A 24193-nucleotide genomic window follows, 5' to 3' on the forward strand; every position below is an offset into this window, starting at 1 on the left:
ATGACATCATCCATCAGCTATTCCATCTGAGAATGCTATTTACATTTAAATGTCCATTTAGTCCAGGGGGCATGCCTTTTAGTGGTAGTGAGCTAAACCTCACCACAACAATAAATAGAACATGCTGGAGGGATAGATTCCAGTCACAGAGACTCCCCATGCTTTGGAACAAAATTCCTAACAACATTAGGCAGAGCCCCTCACTAACACGCTTCAAGAGAAGCCTTGACGAGTGGATGGGTAACAAAAAATACACCCCTGGTATCACTTCATTGGCTCTGCTTGACAGAGGCTCAGTTAATTAATCAATGGGGTGGCGAAAGCCGACACACTCTGGCTAAGCTTATAAATGCCCTCGACCGGATAGCCTAGTACCTACCTATGAACCTATGAACTAATGCTTAGTTGCATTCCATATTTTTGATGAAGTTTTATGTGAAACATTTTATAAACAAAAACACTCAAATTCTAGTTATATCTTTAGTGACCACTTACTAAAGCTGTTTGTCTTATTCTGAATGTAATTCTTCTATTTTTCAGAAGGTATTTTTTAAATTTATAATATAAATATATATATATATATATATATATATATATATATATATATATATATATGGATCTACTTCTAAATCCTGAATTACTAGTACACCGAACTACAAAAGACTGAGGCTGTGGCGTTATACAGTTATTATTGTGTTTTAATTATTTTCTGGAGGTTTTTTCCTTTAAGGTGGTTTGGCATTATGGGTAGAGTCAGTAATGGATGTTGAACATGTGGTGTAAGGTGAGTTATTTATTAGTTTTGGTTACCGGATAGTTTATTTTGATGTTTTGTTATATTTTTAATTGTCAGATTTGGTTAGGGATAAATGGAGAATTGGTTTCAATGTTCCGAGGTTCAATGTTGTGCAGTTTCAATGTTTTGCAATTTTATCAAACTGGTCTCGAGGTCTCGATGATTTCGGATTTGATATTGTGAGGTTTTGCTGAGTTGAAGTATATATATATATATATATATATATATATATATATATATATATATATGTATATACACACACACACTCACACACACACACACACACACACACACACACACACACACACACACACACACACACACACACACACAACAACACACACACACACGCTTACATAAAAAAAAATATATATATATTATTTTTTTTTTAATGTGTCGTGTTCTCTCTAGATTACTACATGGTTTAGAGACAGAAGATGCATCAAACTGTCATTCTCCTCTTACTGTTTCAGTTTTTACAACTATGGACATCTATCTTCTGTCCAGCACTCTCCTTATTGACATCCCTAAAGACTTTAATCTGACTGACTTCATTACAGTCTGTACATTAGTTAGCCATAAATCCCTCCCCAGCTTCTACCCAGTTTTCCAGTGAGGCCACAAACTGGTTTGATTGCTATTTATCTATCTATCAGATCTTACTAGATTAAATCACTGTTAAACTTTCATACTCTGCCTCTTCTTCATTTCTTCATTTCAAGTCTACCCATAGACTCTGATTTGGGGACACTTTTTATTTCTTCTTTTGAAACTGTCTACCTTCTGACCAACAGCTTATCAACATCCTTATGTATGTGTGTGACCCCACTGTATGGTTACCAACATCTTTATGCATGCTGATGATCCCAATGTCAGTTTACCAAAATTTTTATGCATGTCAATGACCTTACTATAGGCTTATGAGTATCCTTGTGTATGTCGATGACCTTGCTTTTAGCTTACCAACATTCTTCTGTATGCCAATAACTTAGCTCTCGCCTGCTGTGGAACATCTTTAGACCACATCATGTCTGGTCATCTTCAAAATATCTTTAAACTCCTCACTTGGTTAGAAGGAATGCAAGTAATTCTCAGTTGAAATAAAACAAAATAATGCTCTTTGGAAACTTCGTCAGTCTTAAATCTATTCTTTCTACTGATGTCTCCCTCTCCTATCTCTACAACCATTCACTTTAGCTTCATTAAAAACAAAATTAACCAAACTGTCTTTGCATGCTCTAAGATATCCCATTTTTTTACTCCAAAGGTCACTCTGTCATAGGAAAAGAGATTCTCCAACCGCAACCAGAATATAGTTTCCCAGTACTTGATACCTCCTCAGAGAAAATCTTCCACACTCTTGTGGTGTCTCTAATGAAATCTGCCATTTCATAAATTCATAATTTATGTACTGTGTTAACGACCATCAGGGCCTTTATAAGCCTGGATATGCATTCCAACCCTATCATGCCCCTATGTATCAATGACATTTATAAGGAGGGGTGTGTGTTAGTCTGTCTATCAGAAGCATTGGGGCCACACCTAGGATGATTTTCTGATTTCTCATCCATTGGTCATGGTTATGTTTAAATATGGTTATGGATGGAGTCTGATTCACATGGATGGAGACCCTGTTCCATAGCATTGGGATTTGCTGAGACATATCTGTCTTGCTAACATGTCTTACATCACAAGCAAAATTTAAATCCTTGGATCTAGTGGTTCTGATGCTGTTTATTTTATAGATGTGCACAAGGTCCATCAGAGCTGGATCTGCGCATGCCTTGTATGCCAGGCATAGATTGCCTATCAGTAACCTGTAGGAGACAGAGTACAGAGAGAGGGCTTTAAGGTAATCTGTATAAGACAATGTGTTTATACCCTGTATTCTCCTGGTAAGGGACCTTTGTGGGCATACTAACTGCTGTACATGTTTGGTGAAGTATGTGGCAAAGGGGGCATTATACTCAATGATGGGTCTGATAAGGGTTAAATAAAGTGGCACCATGACTTCTTTGGACCTGGATGCCATGCCCTTACATATAAGCTGAGTGATGCAGAAGGATTCTCTTACTAGCATGATCACATGCTGATCAAAGACCAGATTACTGTCTACATATGTTCCCATATGTCTGACTACTGGATGAACTCTTAAGGTGCCTTATCAATGGAGTAATTAGCTTGGGTGCCAGTTTTCCCAAAAGGCACTATAATGCATTTCTTGGCATTGAGATTTAGTCCATGACTTTAGCGCCAGTCATTTGTCTGTATTACACCCTGTTGTAAGATGTTTGTGTCATGGTGGGAATCTATGATCACTCGCAATTTGCAGTCATCTGTGAAGCAATCGAAGGCCCTTGACATTAGTCTTTACCTCCAAAAAGTAGATGCCAAATAAGAGTGGTTCAAGCACAAGGCCCTGAGGTACCTCACTTGTGACATGTTTCCTTGTGGAGGTGGTATCACCAGTCCTGACTACCTGGGCCCTGTCTATGAGCCAGTTGGCAATCCAGTGAGTTATGTAAGGCTTTATGCCTAGTTCAGTGAGTATATCAAATATACCTGAGTGGGGTTTTGGATTTTTTATAATGTTCTCATATTGATCACTATGGGCAGTATCCTTAGCTATATGGATTTAACTGACAGCTTGAATTTTTAAAGCCATCTGAAAAGTCAGGACACCTTCCATGCACCCAGACTATCTAATAGTTTGAGTTGAGCTTATTAAAAGACAAGTTTGGGTGGGCAGTCCTTCAAAGCTTTACTGCTACCGAGATTATGCTCCTCTGAGCATTTGAGGATCAACAGTCAGCTTCTGTTTTCCTTTGCTGGTCAGATAAGTTCTCTTGGGGGGGGGGGGGGCTTCCATTTTCTTAAACTTATTGTAGTTTAATTAATTTCTTCTTCAGGAAAGCTATTTTATAGCTAGGAGTGGTGTGTTTTAATGGGCTGTCTTGAGACTGTGAAATACTTTTAAATGGAGCACTCATTTTTTGTGTCAGTTTAAAAACAGTGTAAACTAACTGAAAACATATTTTCTTTGGAGAAATTGTGCTTTGGTTGTGGAACTGATGTTCTGTTTTAGATTGCTTTTCACTGTGTTTTTTCTGTCAAAAATGCAACTTTTTGGGATGGTAGTTTTATAGGCAATTGCAATGTTTCTTCCTTGGGAAAGAGGCACCATTTTTGGCTTGACCATGGAACAGATTACTGGCCCCCTGGTCAGTCCTCCTTTCAGACGCAAAATGAAAAAATTAAGCAATCAGACTTTGCCACCACAGCAGGCTATCAATTTGTCTCAGCAACAGGTTGGTGACTCTGCTGTGGCCATTGCTTTATCTCAGATCACTTGTCTTTTTCCATACATCCCTCTAGTATAGCACATACAGCCACTATAAACAGGGGTTTAGTTACGTCTTCTGCAGTTTTTGAAGTCCCCTCACTGGTCAAAGGTAAGCCACTCTTGTTTTTCCGGGGAGAGGGAACAGAGAAAGTTTCCCTGTTGTGTCAGAATGCTGTGAGCATCCCTGGGGAAGCAGTGGTTGCCATTAGTAACATGGCTGACCCCATTTTCCTGTCAAAAGGAAACAGAAAACCAAGCATGCATCTTCCTCTCCTCAAATTTATTTGGATAGGAGTAGTTTACTGAGACTAGCTCAGGGTTTAATTCAGGCTATTCAGTCTTCTTGTAAAGTAGTTTCTAGTATAAGAAAGAGGGATTTCTCTTTTCCTAAAGAGATTCAAGATTCTAAGTCTGAACAGGAAGATAAAGGGATGGATTCAGGATTATGTCCTCAGATTTCTGATTTAGACTCAGAGGAGAGATCAGTTTCTGATTCTCCCTTTGTGGGGTTCTCTTTCTCTGATACTATTGATAGAATGTCCCAGTGTTTTCAGTTGGAGAACATCAAAGTTTCTCAGGCCCTCAGAAAATACTATGTGTTGTTGCAGAAGGATTTTCCAGAACCCAAACCCATTCCTCATACCCTGTTTGCTTTAGAGGATGTGTCTTACTGCATGTAATTTTCCTGGTAGTCATCCAGCTGCCCCTAAAAGGGCATGTAGGATGTATACAGTTCCTCGGTCTTTTAAATATTTAGACACTATTTCCAAGCTTGACTCAGCAGCTATATCCTTAACTGACTCCACTGCTGTTAAGCATTTAATTAATTTCAATTCTGCTCTTTCTAATAAGGATGGAAAAATATTGATAGGTATGGGAAAAAAGTGTATACTTCTACAACTTTGATTTTTCAGAATTTGAAATTTGTCAGGCTCATATGTTAAAGTTTTGTTTGACAAATTATGAGAGTGTAAGGAATGTTTTATCTGCAGTTTATTCTTGTTATTCACAGCTACTACGAATATTGGAAGAGGTGAATACCGTCCATTCTCTAATATTGGGAGATTACTCTTGGGCGAAGTTTGAAACTTTAACATGTTCTAACTGTTATAAATGTCAGAAGAGGTGAATATCATCCACTTTTTGGTTTCTGATGACCATTTTTGATGTTGCTTTATGCCTTATAGTTATTAAAAACTACTTTTGTGCTTTTTTTACTTCAGAGGAGGTGAATACCATCTGATAAACAGTTTGGCATTTATTACAGTCATATTATAACAGTGGATTCCTTGGGCTTGTCCCTTGGGATACTCTTAAGTTCTCTTTGTGTGATTGTTACCTCCATACATTTATTTGTTTTGACATTTAACTTGATGGATCTGTCTTGTTTCTATGGGCAGCAGGATTATTTTTGGGACAGAGATAAGACATTCCTTATTGCTACTTTTTTCATAGTTCCAGGTTTGAACTCATTTACAATAAGTATTAATCATATTAGGTTATGTTTTGTTGATCCAATGACTTTTTGGTGGCCAAAACTATGGATATATAGGTATTTGATGGTGTAACATATTGTTTGACTGACAATTTACCTGTTTATAAGTATATATGGTTTCTGATTGTTAATGTGGATTTTTTTATGTTCTGGATCAAAAATTGTTTTTGTGTGTTTCAGGAGTTTGGGGGACTAACATCTGGCCATTATATATGGCTCTTTGGTTCCATCATACAAACATTGTTTGGGCTTATTTTTACTAATTAATTTTGTGTTTGCTAGTTTATCGTATGTTTTTGAGATTAATAGGAACATTTAACATTTCTTATGCCATACAGTTTATAACAACGGTTCATTATGTATCATGCATTTTTCATTTAAATTATTTTAGTGGTTTGAATTATAGGGATCTGGAGAAATTCATTGTTAGTTATATATGTCTATTGTTAGTACCCTGCATATTGTTGCTCATTGGGGGTTTTGGGGATGATAGTGTTCTACAACAAATATACGTTTGAACGGTAATAGGGTGGTTATTTGTAACTATATATTTTTTGACCACAAATAACATCAAATAGTCCATTTTATCCCTATATTTGCTGCTGTTATAAGTTTAATTATTCATTATCATCCCATATATAACAGATTTTTTGCATCTTTTGTCAACATGGATTTAATTACTATTTTGAATGGGGTTGTCAGCAGACAAAGAAGACATTCAAGTCTTTGGGATTGGGAGCATACATAACAGCAATGATCAGGGATCTCCAGATACAACATGTGTCTCCACCTCTGACCAGTTAAGCAAACACATAAAAAATCTTAGATCGTGTGTTTGGCATTTAAGGCTTTTTAAAGCCTGTTTGGAAAGGATATTACCCCAATGGGCTTGAGAATTTGTATTAAACCTTTAGTTGGACAACCTGATGATATACTTCTTACATCTTGGTCTGAGATTCAAAAAAAACCTCCATACAGTTTGTCAAAACTCTACATGAGTATTATGAATGCATAATAGATATACACATATCTGAGGTCACTCAGATTTGTGAAAAAGCTAAATCTTTTGAGGGTTCATCAACCTATAAGCAATGGTTTGACAAACTAAGGCAGGGGTTACTTCAGTTTGAACAGGAACTAAAAGATAGGAAAGTTCATAAATTTAAGAGAGATCTAAAGGATTATAACTTGGGGAAGCCCTTTGAATACGTAAAAAGCACTAAAAGTGTTAGGTTTGTACAAAAAGATTCACTGCCACTGGGCCAAAAGAGAAAAAGAAGTAAGTCAATCCTTAAAAAATCAGTCAGTGATATATCTGGTGAGGATTCGTCCTCATATACCGACACAGAAATTGACAGACAGCAGATGTCACCAGCCTATAAGAAATCTTGTAATACTGATCAAGATAAGCTATCACAGAATATTGATTTAGTCCCTTTATCTATAACAAAAAGAGGAGGGGGGTGTAGGAAACACCAATCTAAACACAGGCATTGATGGCTCTCTGGAAGCGATGTTGAATTTTCTAAAACTGAGATAACTTCCACAAACAATGTTAACAATATTTCATCAGCTATTTTGACTGAATCTGATTATGTGATACTTAATAAAGGTTTGAATTTCATCCCTGGGTTTTTTGTCTTGGAAGGTACTTTTATTGAGGATTTATATGATTTCTGTAGACTGCTTAACCTTAAATGACATTTTCGGGATACTGGATGGGATAATGGGCACATGGAGCAGAGCGGCTTCAAGTTTCATAGATTTACTTTTGTTCCGCCTAGGAACAAAAATGTGGAGGTGTTTCAAAAATGTATATTGAAGGACTTACACTTTGGCTTGAACCGTCGTAAATATATTTCTTCTTCTAATTTGACACCAAAGGAAATGGATGCTTTAGAGAATTTAGGGAACAACAAGGCTATTGTCATTATTCAAGCAGACAAAGGTGGTGCGACAGTGGTAATGGATAAGTCCATGTATGTTGAGGAAGTTGACAGACAGTTACAAGATGTTAGATTCTACACATGTATGCCCAATGATCCCACAACTAGGTTCAAAAATGAAATAGATTCATTTTTGGAGTCTGCAGTCAGTGAAGGCATAATAGATAAATATACATTATTTTATTTAAAAGTTAAAGATTCTTCTTCACAGTATTTTTATCTTCTTCCAAAAATCCATAAAGACATTAATAAACCACCAGGAAGACCTACTGTTTCTGGAAAGGGTTCCCTTACTGAACCTCTATCTGCATACCTTACAATGTATTTAAAACCTCTACTACAAGGGGTTAGGGCCAGGATACAGGATACAACAGAATTTCTAAATATTGTTTCCGATACCCAATTGGAGCCTGCTTGGTTGATGTGGACCCTGTACGTTACTTCTCTATACACCAGCATTCCACATTGGGCAGGATTATGTGGCCTGGACTATTGGTTGAATAAAATGTCCTTATACAGTCTGGGATTTAATACCTTCCTTTTCTGTTTGGCAGAGCATGTCCTTTCTAAAAATGTATTCTATTTCAATAATAAATGCTATCTACAGTTGAAGAGTACAGCTATGGGTGCATCTTTTGCACCCATATATGCTGATCTATTTATGGGTTACCTTGAACAGTTTATCATCTATGATAGTAATCACAACATATTTCTGGATGAAACAGACATTTGGCGGAGGTTTTTGGATGACTGCTGGATGGTGTGAAAATTGGATGTTATATATCTACAAGAATTTGTCCAGTATTTGAATGAGAATAAATGGGATATAAAATTTATGGTTAATTATGATTTAACATCTATTTCTTTTCTGGATGTAGTCATATATAAACAACCAGATGGTACTTTGTCCATCTTATTATATAAAAAAAACCATCATTCAAATACATTATTACACGCCTCCAACTGTCATCCTAAACACATTATTACTAGCATCTCCAAGTCACAATTAATTAGAATACATAGGATCTGCTCCAACACTGTGGACTATGAGCATTTTGATCAGGATTTAATCAATCGTTTTATTGAACGTGGGTATCCTATGGCCAAAGTGTTTAAGACTAGTAGGGAGGTTCAAAAACTCTCCAGAAATGATCTACTTACATATAAACAATGTCAGTTCCAGTGGGATCACAAAATCAGGTTCACTGCTACTTATGGTAGAACTACAGATGAATTGTTACATATAGTGCAACAACATTGGGACATTCTGTTGGCTGAAGATAAATTATGTGACATGTTAGGAGATAAACGTTCATTTTCATTCCGTAAAGGTCAGACTTTGTGGAGTCATTTTAACCATTATAAACATTATACCATTGGAACATTCAGTAAAGACTACAATAGAGGGGACCACAGTGGTGGGATGTTACCCTTGTGGGCATTGCTCTTTTTGCAAACACATTCTTCAGACAAAAGAATTTACTAGCAAAAACACTTCAAAAGTTTTTTCTATTAATGATTTTTCCAACTGCAGCAGTGATTGGGCCATTTACCTTGCAATTTGTTCTTGCTCAGCTTTTTATGTTGGCCAAACTTCCAGACCCATTACATTTTGTATTTCAGAACATCTCAGTAATATTAGAAATAAACATATGACCAATGCTCTGTATAAACATACTACTTTACATAATACAGCTACATTCAAATTTATTATTATTGACAGAATTATGGGCAACAGATCTTTGAAAACAGGTTGGCATAAATTGTTAAATAAAAAAGAAACATCATGGATTATGAAAGTGGGTGGATTATTTCCACTTGGTTTAAATGAACATCTTTAATTGTTTAATTAATGATCAATTAAAGCTTTTGGCTTTGTATAAAAATAGTGGTTAACTACAGGCTGAAACATACATTGAAAAAGGCCATTGGGCCGAAACCGGTTTGTTTTTTATGTTTTGTTGTGACACATATTAAATACAACTAGAAATCCTTCACCCGATGACCTGGAAGGTTTCACAGTGGAGTAAGGTATAATAAGTTCATTCAGGTAGTCAGGATGCAGACTGTGTTATTTCCCCAAAGTTACAACTGGAAACTTAAGGACAGCTCTGGCAGTGACTGGTAGCCAATGTAGACATCACAGTGTGGAAGTAATATAGGCAGATAAGAGCCATCAGCCAAAAGCCTAGCCATGAAATTCTGCATCCTCAGTAGATGATCCAGGTCCCCTTATGTAAGGCCAAGGCAAATGGCATTGCAGTAATCAAAACAGGAAGACATTATTGCTCGGGTTACTATCTTAATGTTTGATAATGGAATCATGTACTTGAAATGGATAATACTTTTTAGATGTAAATGAGGTGTCTTGATGACAGCAGACATCTGACTTTTAAGTGTTATTATGCCATCAAAATTCACACCTAGATCACATACAAGAAAAACAAATTCCATCTATATATCCATTGGAAAATGGAAAAAAAGAAAGGAAGATGAGACATATGGACAGTGGTATAGACTAGCATCACCTCAGTCTTTGCTTAGTTGAGTTTCAGATGATTCACTGCTATTTCACTGAAGGATGGTGTCTTTGCTGTCTTCCAGGGTAGTAGAATCTATCAACAAATGTTGGGAGAAGGCGTGGCATAACTGGCTGTCATCAGCATAATACTTATGACAGATAACCTCTACCTTGAATGACATAGAAGAACAGAAGGAAGAAGATATGATTGTGGAAAAGGACATGTATATGGAATGAAAGAAGGAAGGTATGGGAGAGGCACGTTCAACAATGGCACGGAAGGAGAGAATTCACAAGGAGTAACAATTAGAAACAGAAATAATAGGTCTGATGAAGTAAGAAATTGGAGAATAAGCAGAGAATTAAATACCTGAAAGGAAGAGGCCTGAATCAGTAGAAAGTAACTGAGGTTAAGATTTGAAAATGAAGGCTAGAACGTTTAGATTACACTTCTTAAAATTGTAATATAATATGCTGTTTCAACTATGTGTATTGTACAAAAAATGTGTTCACCTTAGTGAAGTGCATGTCTGTTAAGAACACTGTGCTATATGTACTGTAGAAATTACATATTGTAGAAAGTTTGATAGATTGTAGTCGACGAAGTTCTTTCATTCTGCTATCGTATTTCTAATATGCCTTTCATATAAAATCTTTCTCATCAATATTTCAGATCAAACATGACTTTGAAGCAGTGTTGAAAATATCTTTAAGGTGGCAAATAATTTGGTTAAACAGACAATTACTACAGCATGTGCACTTCCAACACAAACTGCACACTGAATTGAAAAACTGATTTTTTTCATGGAAAATATCAAGCAAGTTAACTGTATCATAATTTAAAATCTATTTCATTCTAAATCATCTACCTTATTAAACTGAATTTTCTTCAGATACCAAAAACATTTAAGAGAATGTCTTTACTAACTGTCAGCAAACTTTTACCAATGTACAATGTACAATGTCATTTTTCACCATCTCCATTATTTTGATAACAATCTCCACAGGTGTGCTTCTAAGTCAAAGTCAGGCAATTTGCACATACAAAATGAACGTATCAGTTTTATTGATAATAAAGTGCTGTGCAGTAATGGGATACTTCTATTTAGTGAGAATAAAGAATAATTACAAGCTATCATTTTAGCTAGTCAGTAGAGTTTATGAGTACTGTATTATCAGAAGGTATTATAAGTGGTACTGAGCAAAACAGTTCCATCCATCCATCCTCAACCCCTTTTTCCTATTTTGCACATGGGGTCAGGGTGTCTCTTCAACACGGACAATCATCTTGAGCCAAAGTTCACACTGCTGGGTGACTAGCCTTGCCCCAGTACTGAACATAACAGTTATTGTTATATTTTTTTTGCAACTTATTAAAGAGGACTTAATATTGATGAAGGTGGATTTTTGCTGCACATTTCTTATGTTCGAAAGGTCACATAACATTTTTGCTTACAACAATTTTTGTCAGAGTTTAAAAATAGTAATAAGATAGTAAGGACTTACTTAGTATCTTTCCATCCCACGGTACTGAGAGACCTTTTGGAACACTACTGTGACTCACATGACATGTGTAGCTGCTATTGTCATGTTTCTCAATCCAGATGGACTCTTTTATTTGAAATGTTCCATCTCCATTTGGTAAAACGGCACTAGATCCAAGATGTTGGATAGCCATGGTTCCATTTGTGATCCATTTCACAGTAATAGCTTGAGGGTGAAATCCAGTAACAAGACAAGACAGAATTACGGATCCATTCTCAGGAACCTTTCTTCCAAACACCGTTACTTCAGGACTCACTGAAACAAAGAAATATGTGTAAAAGTCCTCTGCTTCATCAATATAACACAACTTTAGAAATAGATATTTATAAAGTTTGTAAAGCATGCCTGTGGGAAAAAGCTGTGAACTGGACTCTCCAGACTTGAGGAGATGGGGGGGGTGGGGGGTGGGGGGCAGTCCTCTGAAGATCTGAACACTTAAAGGTAACAATATTTAATAAGGTGGAATGCAGGTGGCAACAACCCCTGAGTGTAGGTGTGAAGATTTTACTTCTTCCCATTAAAAATTACATAAAATGTTTACTTTTAATGCTCTTCTAAGAATCATTTATGAAATTGTGAATTTTGCTGAAAATAATATTATATCTCTTATGCACTGAGATTATATTACATAATTTGTCAAAAAGGAGCTGGATGGTTAGACAGGGACACATAATGTGTACTGACGGCTGAGTGTGCTGCATGACTGAGATCCACCTTCAGAAAAAAAATAGCTCAAGTTACCACACAAAAAAAAAAAAAAAGCATAGAAACAACAACAATGATTTGTATCTTTATCTATTAAGGACCTCTTTCCAAATAATGACAGCATTAAAAGTAAGATGTCAAGGTGCAGGGCTGCACTAATATTACATTTATAGTAAAAATGTATGAATGACATGCATTATATTAACTGTAAAATAGGATGCCAACAACTTCACCTTAGTTCCAGATCAGAAGCTGTCTTCTGTTAAGGCTGGACTATTCATTAATCAGTTATACATATTGCCATGCATGGAGAAGCTTTATTAATCTGAAATGGAAGACTAGACTTGTGGCTTATATGGGAAACGGCAGACACAGCTGAGGAACAGAACAACAGCAGCAGTAAATCAGCATATTTTGGCAGATGCTGTCAAGCCAGTGCTTGCAATGCTTTATCATCGTCATGTATATCAACGGATGAGGTAGAGACAGTGCCTGCATACCATCACCTGACAAATGAACAGATAATCTCCCATTTCTGAGTAGACAGGAGCACTGTGATGGACCTAGTTAAACTGTATCAGGCACACTCACATACACTGGTATGTATGGTAAACCCATTCCAGTCAATACAAATGTATGTATAGCATTATATCATTAAATGTCTTAGTCTAATTTCTCCATATCTTTTGGTTTCTAATACCATGACAGGAATGGACCCCATTCCTAAGTCAAAGTATGATTAACATTCATGAAATTAGCATTGTTTCAATCTTTGATGTCAGCCAAAAGTGCTCTTCGCAGCACCCTCAATGTGCCCACTAATGACTCCTTCTGCAAGTCGTATGGGATTACATGGATTGGTAACAAATCTAAATACAATTGTAAATTCTTTTTTATAAGACCCGTTGCTCCTACTACTATTGGAACTGTCTGGGTATCGTTCTTCCACATGGCTCTTGTTTCTCCCTGCCGATCCTGGTATTTTATGACTTTGTGTCTCTCTGTATGCAAGACACTGTAGTCACTTGGTGTGATGATTTCAATGATCAATGCTACTTTTGTCTTCTTTTCTTGGGCCACTATATCCAGTTTTCTAGCATCTGTCTTTTGAACTGTTGGTAATGGGTGATCCCATGTGATATAAACTTCATAATTTTCTATGATGCTTTGTGTTTCATGTTTCCAGTGTTTTTCAGCCACTTTGATACCATAATGTTTGCACAATCCGCAGTGCAACAGTCTCACCATATTATTATGCCTTTCAGTATGCAGTTCTTCTGCCATTAGTGTGTCGCAACCAGCAATAAGGTGTGTGACTGTTTCCAGTTCGGTTTTACAAAACCTACATTTGTCTGTTTCTCCCACATGTTGAATGGACTTTGTAAACCAGCATGTATGTAACCCACTGTCTTGGGCTGCCAGTATTAACCTTTCATTTCTTGATGTAAATTCACCTCTCCTTAACCATTCCTGCATTCGTTCTTGTTCAACATGAGGTTCTTCCAGACATTTTCTATACTTGCAATTATATTTATATTTTTTCCAAATATCTTGCCTTCTCATCTGGTGCTTCACCTTATATTCTTTCTTTTGTTTTTTTTGGCACCTTCAGTTGCTGCCTGGTTTTTATCTACTTCTGGTTTGATTTCCATTCCTGTTTGACATTGATACACTTCTGCTAAATTAAGCAGAGAAGTCATCTTAAATTTATTCTCCTCATGTTTCAAAACTTTCACTACATTTGGATCTTGTGAGGTCAGTAGATATGTGTGGAGTCCCATGATTGCAGATCTATACATGTAATCAATTTCAAGGAGGCCTATCCATCCTTTGGAATGGGGAATATATACTCTTGGTATACACTGATTTTTATAAATCATTTGGTGAGCATGAAGCATCCTTCTTGTTTAGTATCTAATCTGTCCAACACTTTTTGCAGCCATTCAATCACTCCAAAACTGTACGTTAGGACAGGAAGAGCAAATTGATTTATAGCTTGGATCTTGTTCCTAGATGTCAATGCTGTTCTCAGGATTAATTTAGGTCTTCTAAAGTATTCCTTACTGAGTTTTATTTGCATTTATTCATGTTTTATTGCTGATCCTTCATCAATTCCCAAGTATTTATACACTTCCTCTTGCTTAAGATCTTTTATATCACATTCTTGTCCCAAACGGATGTTTTCCTGGTGCTGCAGTTTTCCTGCTTTAAAGGTTGCTTTTGCACATTTATCAAAACCAAATGACATTCTAATATCATCTGAAAAAAGTTTTGACAACCTGCAGCTGTGCTTTCAGTTCCTCATCTGATGAGCGATACAGTTTTAAATCATCAACAAAGAGAAGATGAGAAGTCATTAGACTTTGTTGTTTTCTAGGAGCCAAATTGTAGCCATGGCCTAAGCTATTAAGTAAACAGCTTAATGGATCAATGGCAAGGCAGAATAGCAATGGTGACAGAGTCACCCTGGAATATCCCCCTTTGAATTTTTATCCCTGGGATAATAAGCTTGCCTTTATCATGGCTTAATTGCAAAGTAGTCTGTCATTGCTTCATGGTTACTGCAATGTAGTCAGTCAGTGTAGGGTGTATCTTATACATTATTAAGCACTCTTTTATCCATGAATGTGGGATACTATCAAATGCTTTTTTGTAGTCAATCCATGCCATACTTAGATTCTTCGCCTTTTTACAGTTCTCCACTATAACTTTATTTAACAACAAATGATCCTTTGTTCCATACGACTTTATTTTATTGCCTTTTTGTTCAACTGCCATAATTGAGTTTTCATCTAAATGACTATAAACTCTGTTGGCATTAATTCCCATGTATAGTTTATACGTCGTCGGAAGGCAAGTTATCGGTCTATAATTTTTAGGGTAGCTTGTCTTGGCTGTAGGGACCTTGCAATGACTTATGTGGTGCATGTTACTCATATCATTCAGACATAAGAATTCTAAACCAGTTTATCAACATTATGCTACAATATATTATAATATGTGGAGTACTATATATATTTATGTGGGTCCCCAAGACAACAGAGGAAATAACCACTCATTGGGTCCTACTGAAAAGCAGGAGTTCTTGCTATTGGGTATGTCTGTCCATTTGATTCATCTGCTATTGATAGTTACAGAGCATACTGACTATATCACAATAACCTTTTTATGCATCTGTTCAAATTTTTCCCAAATAGTGTCACCTTGCTCACTCATTACATCTAGCACCTGTTACAGTAACCAGGATGTTGCTTGTGGAGTCTTTTTACAAGGTCTGGTACTGTTTCATTTATGCTTCATACAAAGTAACTAATATAGTGAATATTTTGATTGCAACTCTCAGCAAATGTTTTCTGTGCTGCTTACATAGTATATATACCTAGATGGTTATTTGCCCTGACATGCTGTTCATCTTGTTATACAAATATTAAGCTGGCTATTGTATTGCTATGCTTGTGTTCATGACTGATGCAATGTCATGTCCATTTAAAACACGTATTTTGTTAATGTATTAGGTAATGCATATTTTGCTCATGTAAACTTACTGCCAACTTTTAACTGTTCCACCTCTCACTTCTGCCTTGCTACTATGTCCCCTTTCTATATTCTTTGTTGTATAGTACTGCTGACCTTATTACCACATTTTAACAGTACATCTCCCCATCATTGTTTTCAGGCAGCAGACCTCATTGGCAAGACTGTAGAAGTAAAGAAGCTTATCTCTGACCTAAGCCAGTGATGGGTATTGACCAGGAGTTAATTGTACAGTGCAGATAATATCAGCCTATGCTTCTCTGTTGTTACAATTGTGGTTGAGGTTTTTAGTGTTGTATGCTGCTTTTTGTGGCCTCATCAGGTGGTGCCAGTTCTAGTCCAGCCCTCTTTTGTTAGTATTTTGCTCTTTCACTTACTATTTCTCTCTCTCTCTCTCTTTTGTCCATAGTATTTCCCCTTCTTCTTTTTTGGTAGTTATGTCCTCCCTTATGCCGAATATCAAGTGCATGTCTTATGACCTATATGTTTGGTATTTATACCAGGTCTTTAACGCTTACCATTTAATGCTGCTATGCTGTCTAGTTCTATCAGTTCATTGCAAGTGCAAGCTGATTGGCTCCTGCTGATGGAGGATGTGTTGGCCAGTTTGCTACACTTCCAACCACATCCCATTTCTCTTCTCTCCTATCTCTATCCATGGCTACCCTCCAGGTCACTAGGCATATACCTTTCACACTTCTCCCACAGTGAAATCACTAGGTCTGTATTATGTGATTGAAACCGTAGGTTATCGAACACCTAAAGGTCGATCACTAAATATCGAACCCTTAAGATCAAAAACAGCCATTTCCACACAGGGAAACAATGCTGTTGGCCAAATAAAAGAAAAGTTTTAAACAGAAATGTGTCCCCCCCCCCATTTAAATATACCAACTCCAAGATTGCTGTACAGCAGAGAAAGAATAAAATCCACATAACGGCCATACAACTCATTCCCTGTGTGGAAAAGCCATTTGGAATTTTCAGACTTCGACATTTAGTGATCGACCTTTAGGTGTTCGATAACCTAAGGTTTTGATCACGTAATAAGGAACTGAAATCACTCAATAACATCTCCCCACCACACATGAACACACACTAGCAGACACACACACAGGTATGCGTGTATTCCCCTGGAAATGTTTACACTCTTTTCACCTTTTTTTCTGTACATCCTCTAAACCCACATATACGTGAGAGTCTGAAAACTCCACAATTCTGCATTCCTGGTGTTTTCTATTACTTCCATCTCTTTTCCTTCCACCATAGGTATGTCCACACACATTACTTACTACTTTAATTATAAACATTCAGACAGTTCCACCATACAGCCTTCCAACATTATGGCGCACCCATAACCACTTTGAAATCATCCTGCAAAATAGTCACCTATGGAACACCTACCTACAGACCACCTACCAGCAATTATCATGATCACTCAGTTGTTTTATGATGTGCACTCCATGCCCCTTAATACAGTTTGCACATTCACTAAACATATTACTTCTCTTCTCTGCAGTAACTCAATATTATCCTTAACATAGAACCTGTACCCTAAATTGTTTCATGTCCACAATAAACTTTTACCATAACTACCTTATAGCTACAACCACATCTATGTTACTATCAGCTCATGACAGCACTGCATTCTTAACAAATTTTCTTATAACATTTTTGGTCATTTATAACTTAGGCTATGCACACCACAATGAACATAACTGACAGCTCTCCCTGTCTTCAGATAGCTACTTTTATGTCCCATGCTGTTCCCTGACCTGGCATCCCCTCACCTCAGCTTTAAGCAGTAAGGCAAAAAACATGTCCTCTCAAACCTGAGGACTAAAAAAAAAACAAGAGTCCTTCTTCTTTAAACTGTAGTAAGCAGCCTGATATGTAACAAGTGACTTACTGTAGAGCAATACCACATGTGCAGAGCACTGAGTGCTTCAGTGCTGACAGCGAATGCAGCCAATATCTTCATTCATTCATTTCTGAACGCTGCTACTACGTATACCAGACCTGGTACTGCAGATCATGCTCTCCCTGACACCATTTGCTTTACCCTGGAGCCACCGTCCTCTTCACCTCACCCTAGCTATGTTTCTGACTATCCTATTTTCATCATAACCAATATTTTAATGTTCCCAGGCCATCACATAATCAGCTTTCACAAACCATCAACTTTCAGTATAACAGCCCTCACCACTTCTCATTAGTTTAATGCAGTCGTAAAAATGTCCAGCCCTTTCAAAATATCAGAATGAACCCACCTTTTCTCTTCCATTCATAGCCAGCTTTATGTCAGCTTACACACCTCAGCACAATGCCTTATCCCTGTACTTCACACTCCTGTACTTATCTACTTACACAGCTATCTCCTCACCTTCCTATCAACGTTGTCCTTATTCATTTCTGCATTTAAACTTATTAAGCCACAAACCCAACACATTCATCAATAAAAAATATTCACACATCTAACTCAATAACTAGTCCCTCTCTACTGCCACCCTTTCATAACATGTAATATTCACTGTTCTTACCACCACTGAATCAACATACATAAGTTCATAGGTAAGGCTAGCCACACTTGTGGGCCATTTTAACCCCAGCTAATTTCAGTTCTGATGCTTGAATTATTCTGTCCCATTTGGTGTTAGATTGGCCTTACCCATCCCAAGTTTGATAATTATATATTACCCCTAGACAGAAATAACTGAAATTATATCATAGATAACTTGAGGAGAACTTGCATGCAATCAAGCATTTAGGAGGTGGCCTATCCATTAATTGGATGGGGAGAGGGGGGCAGACCTGGGGTAAATGTTCTATTACCCATCCACAGATTCAGTATCTGCTTGAATATGGGCAGGGATGAACTTTAGTTTACATGGATGGAGAGCTTGTTCAGAGCAATGGTATCCTCTATGAGATGTACCTGTCCCTCCAAACTATTTTTTATGTTACAGAATAGGCCTGGACTGAATATTTCTGATACCATTTTACTTGATGTACAGTACATCCAACAGTGTATATACATATATATATATATATATATATATATATATATATAAATATATGGATCTACCTGACTACATCGACAGTGCATAACACCGACAACGACTCAGAAGATCGACAAGTCAGAAGACCGACGGAGGAAAACACCAACGCTGAGAACACTGAGATGGGGAAAGGATGTGTAAGTATGCGGTAGTGACGGCCGTTAGGGTGCGAGTAAGGTAAGTGTGCGATGTTGACGGTCTGTAGGGATAGGGGTGGGATAAGTGAGTTAGGGTTAGGGCGCGGGTTAGGTAAGGGTGCAGTAGTGATAGTTTTTTGGGTTAGGGGCGGGTTAAGTGAGTTAGGGTTAGGGCGCGGGTTAGGTGAGTGTGCGATAGTGACGGTCCTTAGGGTTAGGGTTTCGGTTAGGGTTGTAGATAGTTGTGTATGTAAGGGTTAGTGTTGGTTTGTAAGGATTTTGGTGTGCTTGTGTTGTGTGTGTGGGTTTTGGACAGGGGATTTGTTTTGTTTGTTGTTATGATGTGTCGAGTGTATGAGGTGTCATGTTTGTGAACTGTCGATTATGTGGTGTTGGTGAAGTCGTTGTCGGTGTTATGAAATGTCGATGTAGTCAGGTAGATCCATATATATATATATATATGTGTGTATATAGATATATATATATATATATATATATATATATATATATATATATATATATATATAGTGTTAAAAATTGCGGCTTCAGCTTCAGGAAACATATAGTCAGAAAAGTTCCATAATAACATTACCTGACTCTGTGAATTTAACTTTGACAATTAACTGGAGATTTTTAATTAGAAGTGTTTTCTTTGTCTAAATGATCCACTGCTGTTAGTATTATTTGCTGTCTGATAGTACTTAATCTAAACTATTATGAATATATTTTTATTTATTGCAATTTTAAAGTACTTCTAGCAAGAAAATAATGGATACTAGCTGTCTTACATTTGTCCATATTAGATGTAAATACAAATTATTAGTAGTGTTAGATTTGCTTCAAACATTTTGATTTATCGACATTTTGTCGATGATTTGTTTCTAGTATGGGGTGGTGATGAAATGAGTCTACATGAGTCTGAGTTATATATTAACAATGTTTGTACCTTTTTCAAGTTTATGTTTAATGTCTCTAGGTACAAGATTAGCTTCCTTGATGTGGAAGCAACACGCTTGGATGATGACACTATCACCACAAGTGTATATAGGAAACCATGTCATAGGAATGCGCACCTACAAAGATGGAGCATGTATCTGAATCATGTCTTCTGGAATATAGTGAAAGGGCAGGGTTTAAGAACATCAAGACTATTTGTGGATGATAGTACTTTTCCACAGAATTAGAAACCTTGGCCAAAAGGTTCACTGACAGAGGGTATCATGAAAGGGAAGTTCTTACTTGCTTAAGAGAATTTGTTTCCATGAGAGGAGATGTTGGGAGACCTTACTTCTCTGAGAAGAGGAATGTCAGTCGTTCAGGTAATAAAGTTAATACGTTAACTATCCCCATGTTTTATACTAGTAATTCAAAGGATATATCTAACATCATATGGAAGCATTGGTCCATTCTGATGTTAACCCCAGAGGTTACAGGGATTGTGGGTGACTGACCAAAGTTCTCCTATAAGAATAAGAAGTCTATAAAAAGAATGTTATGTTAACCACATACACTAGATTTTATCTGGGGAGAGACAGGATAAGGGCACTCGACCATGTCGGGCCTCTAATTATTGTTCTTTTATCAAGGAATCTTCTGTTTCTGTAAATCCTGAAACTGGACATAGATATGAATTTGTAGTTGATGCAGACTGCAATACCTGTCATGTGGTTTACCTGGCTGAGTGCCAGGAATGCATTGCATTTTATATCTGCAAAACCGATAGATATTTGAAGTTTAGGATAAGAGAGCACCTATATGATATTAGAATTTGTGCTCTCAGTAATGCTCTTGCTAAACATGTTAAGCAGGAAGGCAGCAGACATAATTTTAAATCTATGATAACAGATGTTATTAAAGAGAGTGACCGTAAGGGTGATGTTAGGAACTATACAGAAGCCATTGAGGGCAAATGGATTATCAGGCTGCATGCAGACTTTGGTAAAGGTGTAAATGATCATGTCCCCCTAGTTTTTTTTTTTAAATTAAGATGGGTTAGATAGTATTTAACCTATAGATTATTACTTGTTGTTTATTTTTTGATATGTTATGTTTTTATATGTTTTTAAAATGTTTTTAAATTCTTTCATCTGCAAGTTTTGCATTTAATCACCATGGGGACTGATTGAGGGGTGGAGTCTTTCTACTCAACTTGATTGGCTTTATGTATATAATGTGGGTTTCTTATTCTGTGTTTAAGTCTGATGAGGCAACAAGTTTTGTTGTGAAACTGCTAACTTTTTATCATTAAACCTGTTTTTTTTTATCGGAATGCAGTGTTGTTTATTGCCCTACTCTGGACTGTGCTTTGCTTACACCATTTTATTTTGAGTGGACTACAAATTATTAATACCTTTTTAGAATACTTTTTATTGAAGTTGGCTTTGTAGGTCTGTCTCTTTGTCCTTCTGTGGTTCTGTCTTGCAAAGCCAAATTCAATAAAAAACATTCTAATAATGACAGAAGGACAATATGTTAGTCTTTAAGTAAAATATTGTCCCTCTGTCATTAGCAAGACGATACACACACACACACACACACACACACACACACACACACACACACACACACACACGCACACACACAGTCAGAATAACATGCATATATACAGACATGCGCGCACAGACACACACACACACACACACACACACACACACACACACACACACACACACACACACACACACACACACACACATACATACATGCACAGGTACTCTCGCATCTCCAGTGGTCAATATCATCCTTGCAACCTTCTCACCTCTCTACCTCTTTTCCAATGGGCTCTCCTCTGAATTCACCAGTAAGTGCAGTCAGTACAGAGCAACTAACCAACACCATAACATCAATAAACAAGTCAAAAAGCCAAATTCACTTGTTTATTGTGCTGCGGTAGCATTATCGCCTCACAGCAAGATGTTGTCCCGTTCGATTCTCAGCTAGAGCGTCTCCTTTGTGGAGGCATGCGTGAATGGGCGTGCCTTCGTTGAAGGTTGTGTGTCAGGGCTGGTAACTCGGCACGTAAAAATCCACTACTAAACATTAGCGGACCGGAGTTCCGCTGTGGCGACCCCTAACCGGGATAAGCCAAAAGACACAATAACATTATCTTTACACCCTGCACCTTGTCAATACATTTACTGCACAGTTTTGTTAGGCATACCTAATGGATGCACATTATTCACTGCTTATCTTGGAAGTTGTACTTCTTAATAAATTCTGAAAACCCTTAAATACATGCTGTTCCAGTCTGACCTGCAGGTGAAGCTGTGCATTGATTCAAGCAGAAATAAAGTAACATATTATTCCAGTCTAACCTACAGGAGGAGCTGTGCATAAAGTCAAGCAAAAGCTAAATGCATGTTATTCCAGTTTGACATGCAGGTGGAGCTCCTTCATAGACACAGTTTCAGACTGCTGTTTCTTCCAGCAACATTTGGGACAGTAAGTGATGCATATAACAGAAAGCTGGATGGCAAAACTGATAGTGTATAAACATACCTTTCAACTTCTAATCACAACAAATCTAAGCAAAATCAAAAATAATGGGGAGGCGAAGGCACACAAATAGGGACAGGTTTTAAATACTGCTTCTATAAACTTAGAAAGTTGCTAAAACATATATTTTTTTATTATTAGAATTTATAGAATGCTTTTTATTGAAATTGGCTTTGTGGCTCTGCCTCTCTGTCCCTCTGTCCCTCTGTGATTCTGTCTCACTAAGCCAATTTCAATAAAAAGCATTGTAATAATGTCAAGAGGGCCAATATTTTAGTCTTTCAGTAAAATATTGTCCCTCTGTCATTAGCAAGGCAACACACACACACACACACACACACACACACACACACACACACACACACACACACACATACACACACACACACACACGGAAACAAAACATTCATTGGTGTAAACATTCTGCACTCGACTGGGAGAAAAATAGATTTCGCAAATTTGGAAGGATGAACTTCAAGACCTGTCCTTCTCTTTAATGTGGTCATACCATCATATTCAATGTCACTGGCATTCCTGTACTTGGTGTTGTGTGGCAGTGCAAAACATTGAAGAGATGTGATTGGGGTGAACCCTTAAGTGTATTTGAAGGCTGTGGCAGGCTCTTTACACTTTGTGTTAATATCTCCTAGTATATATGGTGCTGGGCATCTAAACTGACACCATTTGCTGCTGACTACCAGAAGAATAAAAGGCACATAATCATTGCCATTAGGCAAGATCCAGTTATATAGTGATTAAGGCTTAACCTTTAAAGTTAGACTTGCATTTCCATTTGCCACAGTCTCCCCTAAGAATTAAGACTGAATCTTGACAAGTGAGCAATATCAGTGTCAATTTCTTACATGTAAATCTTTGTGTTATCTGAAATTAATTGAAAACATAACTCTCATTGCAAAATGTGTGGATGAATGGCTTGACCCTCTACTCCATCCATTAATGTATATAGACTAGATAAAAACAATATAGCATGTTGCAGGTGTCTATCAGCATATTGGTTTAATGTAGGCAAAAGTTATTCTCATTAGTTAGCAACATCAGTTTTAAATAGCGACCTGCTCTCACTAGTTAACTTTTTAATGTACCATAAAGCTCCTCACAAGTAAAATTCAAGGTCCTCAGCATCTGTCCTATGAGGATCATCTGAAATCACTACTTTATTCTGTTTCATACAGACTACTCAGAGGTGATCTCTGCCTTGCATATAAGGCAATCTTTGACCCTGCTTTATTGGAAATGCTGCATATCCGTAAGTCAAATGGAACATAGGTACTTGCTCTCAGTGGCGGTTGCTGACTTCAAATGAAAGAGGGGCTGCAGGAGACAGCTGGATGGGTGGGGCCAATGGGAAGGGGTGTGGCCAACGAGAAAGGGGCGGAGCTATGCTCAAAACCACAAACATTGGGAATTTAATTAACTACGCTGCCCTGGATGCCAAACCGTCATTATGAGAGTCCAATCAAGACAAAATGAAGTGTAGAAGAAAAAAATATTTCAATGCATTGGCTACATGATGGCTTACTTAATATCTAGCTGGAAACAAAAAGGTTGTGAGGCATGAAAAAATAAATTACTTTTTAAATACATTACTGGAATGCC

The 24193-nt window shown here is 37.1% G+C and overlaps 1 protein-coding gene across 1 annotated transcript in view; it reads right to left on the reverse strand.

Moving 5' to 3' along the window:
* Window positions 1-24193, reverse strand: part of LOC122799376 (major histocompatibility complex class I-related gene protein-like) — a 647776-nt gene that overhangs the window by 253518 nt on the left and 370065 nt on the right. Inside the window, exon 4 of the mRNA XM_044068388.1 lies at window positions 11608-11901. Within this exon, the coding sequence (XP_043924323.1) occupies window positions 11608-11901 (294 nt within the window). The remainder of the gene's footprint in view (window positions 1-11607; window positions 11902-24193) is intronic.

Source organism: Protopterus annectens, chromosome 1.part0 (genome assembly GCF_019279795.1).
Source record: "Protopterus annectens isolate FY-2018-M chromosome 1.part0, PAN1.0, whole genome shotgun sequence".
NCBI lineage: Eukaryota > Metazoa > Chordata > Ceratodontiformes > Protopteridae > Protopterus > Protopterus annectens.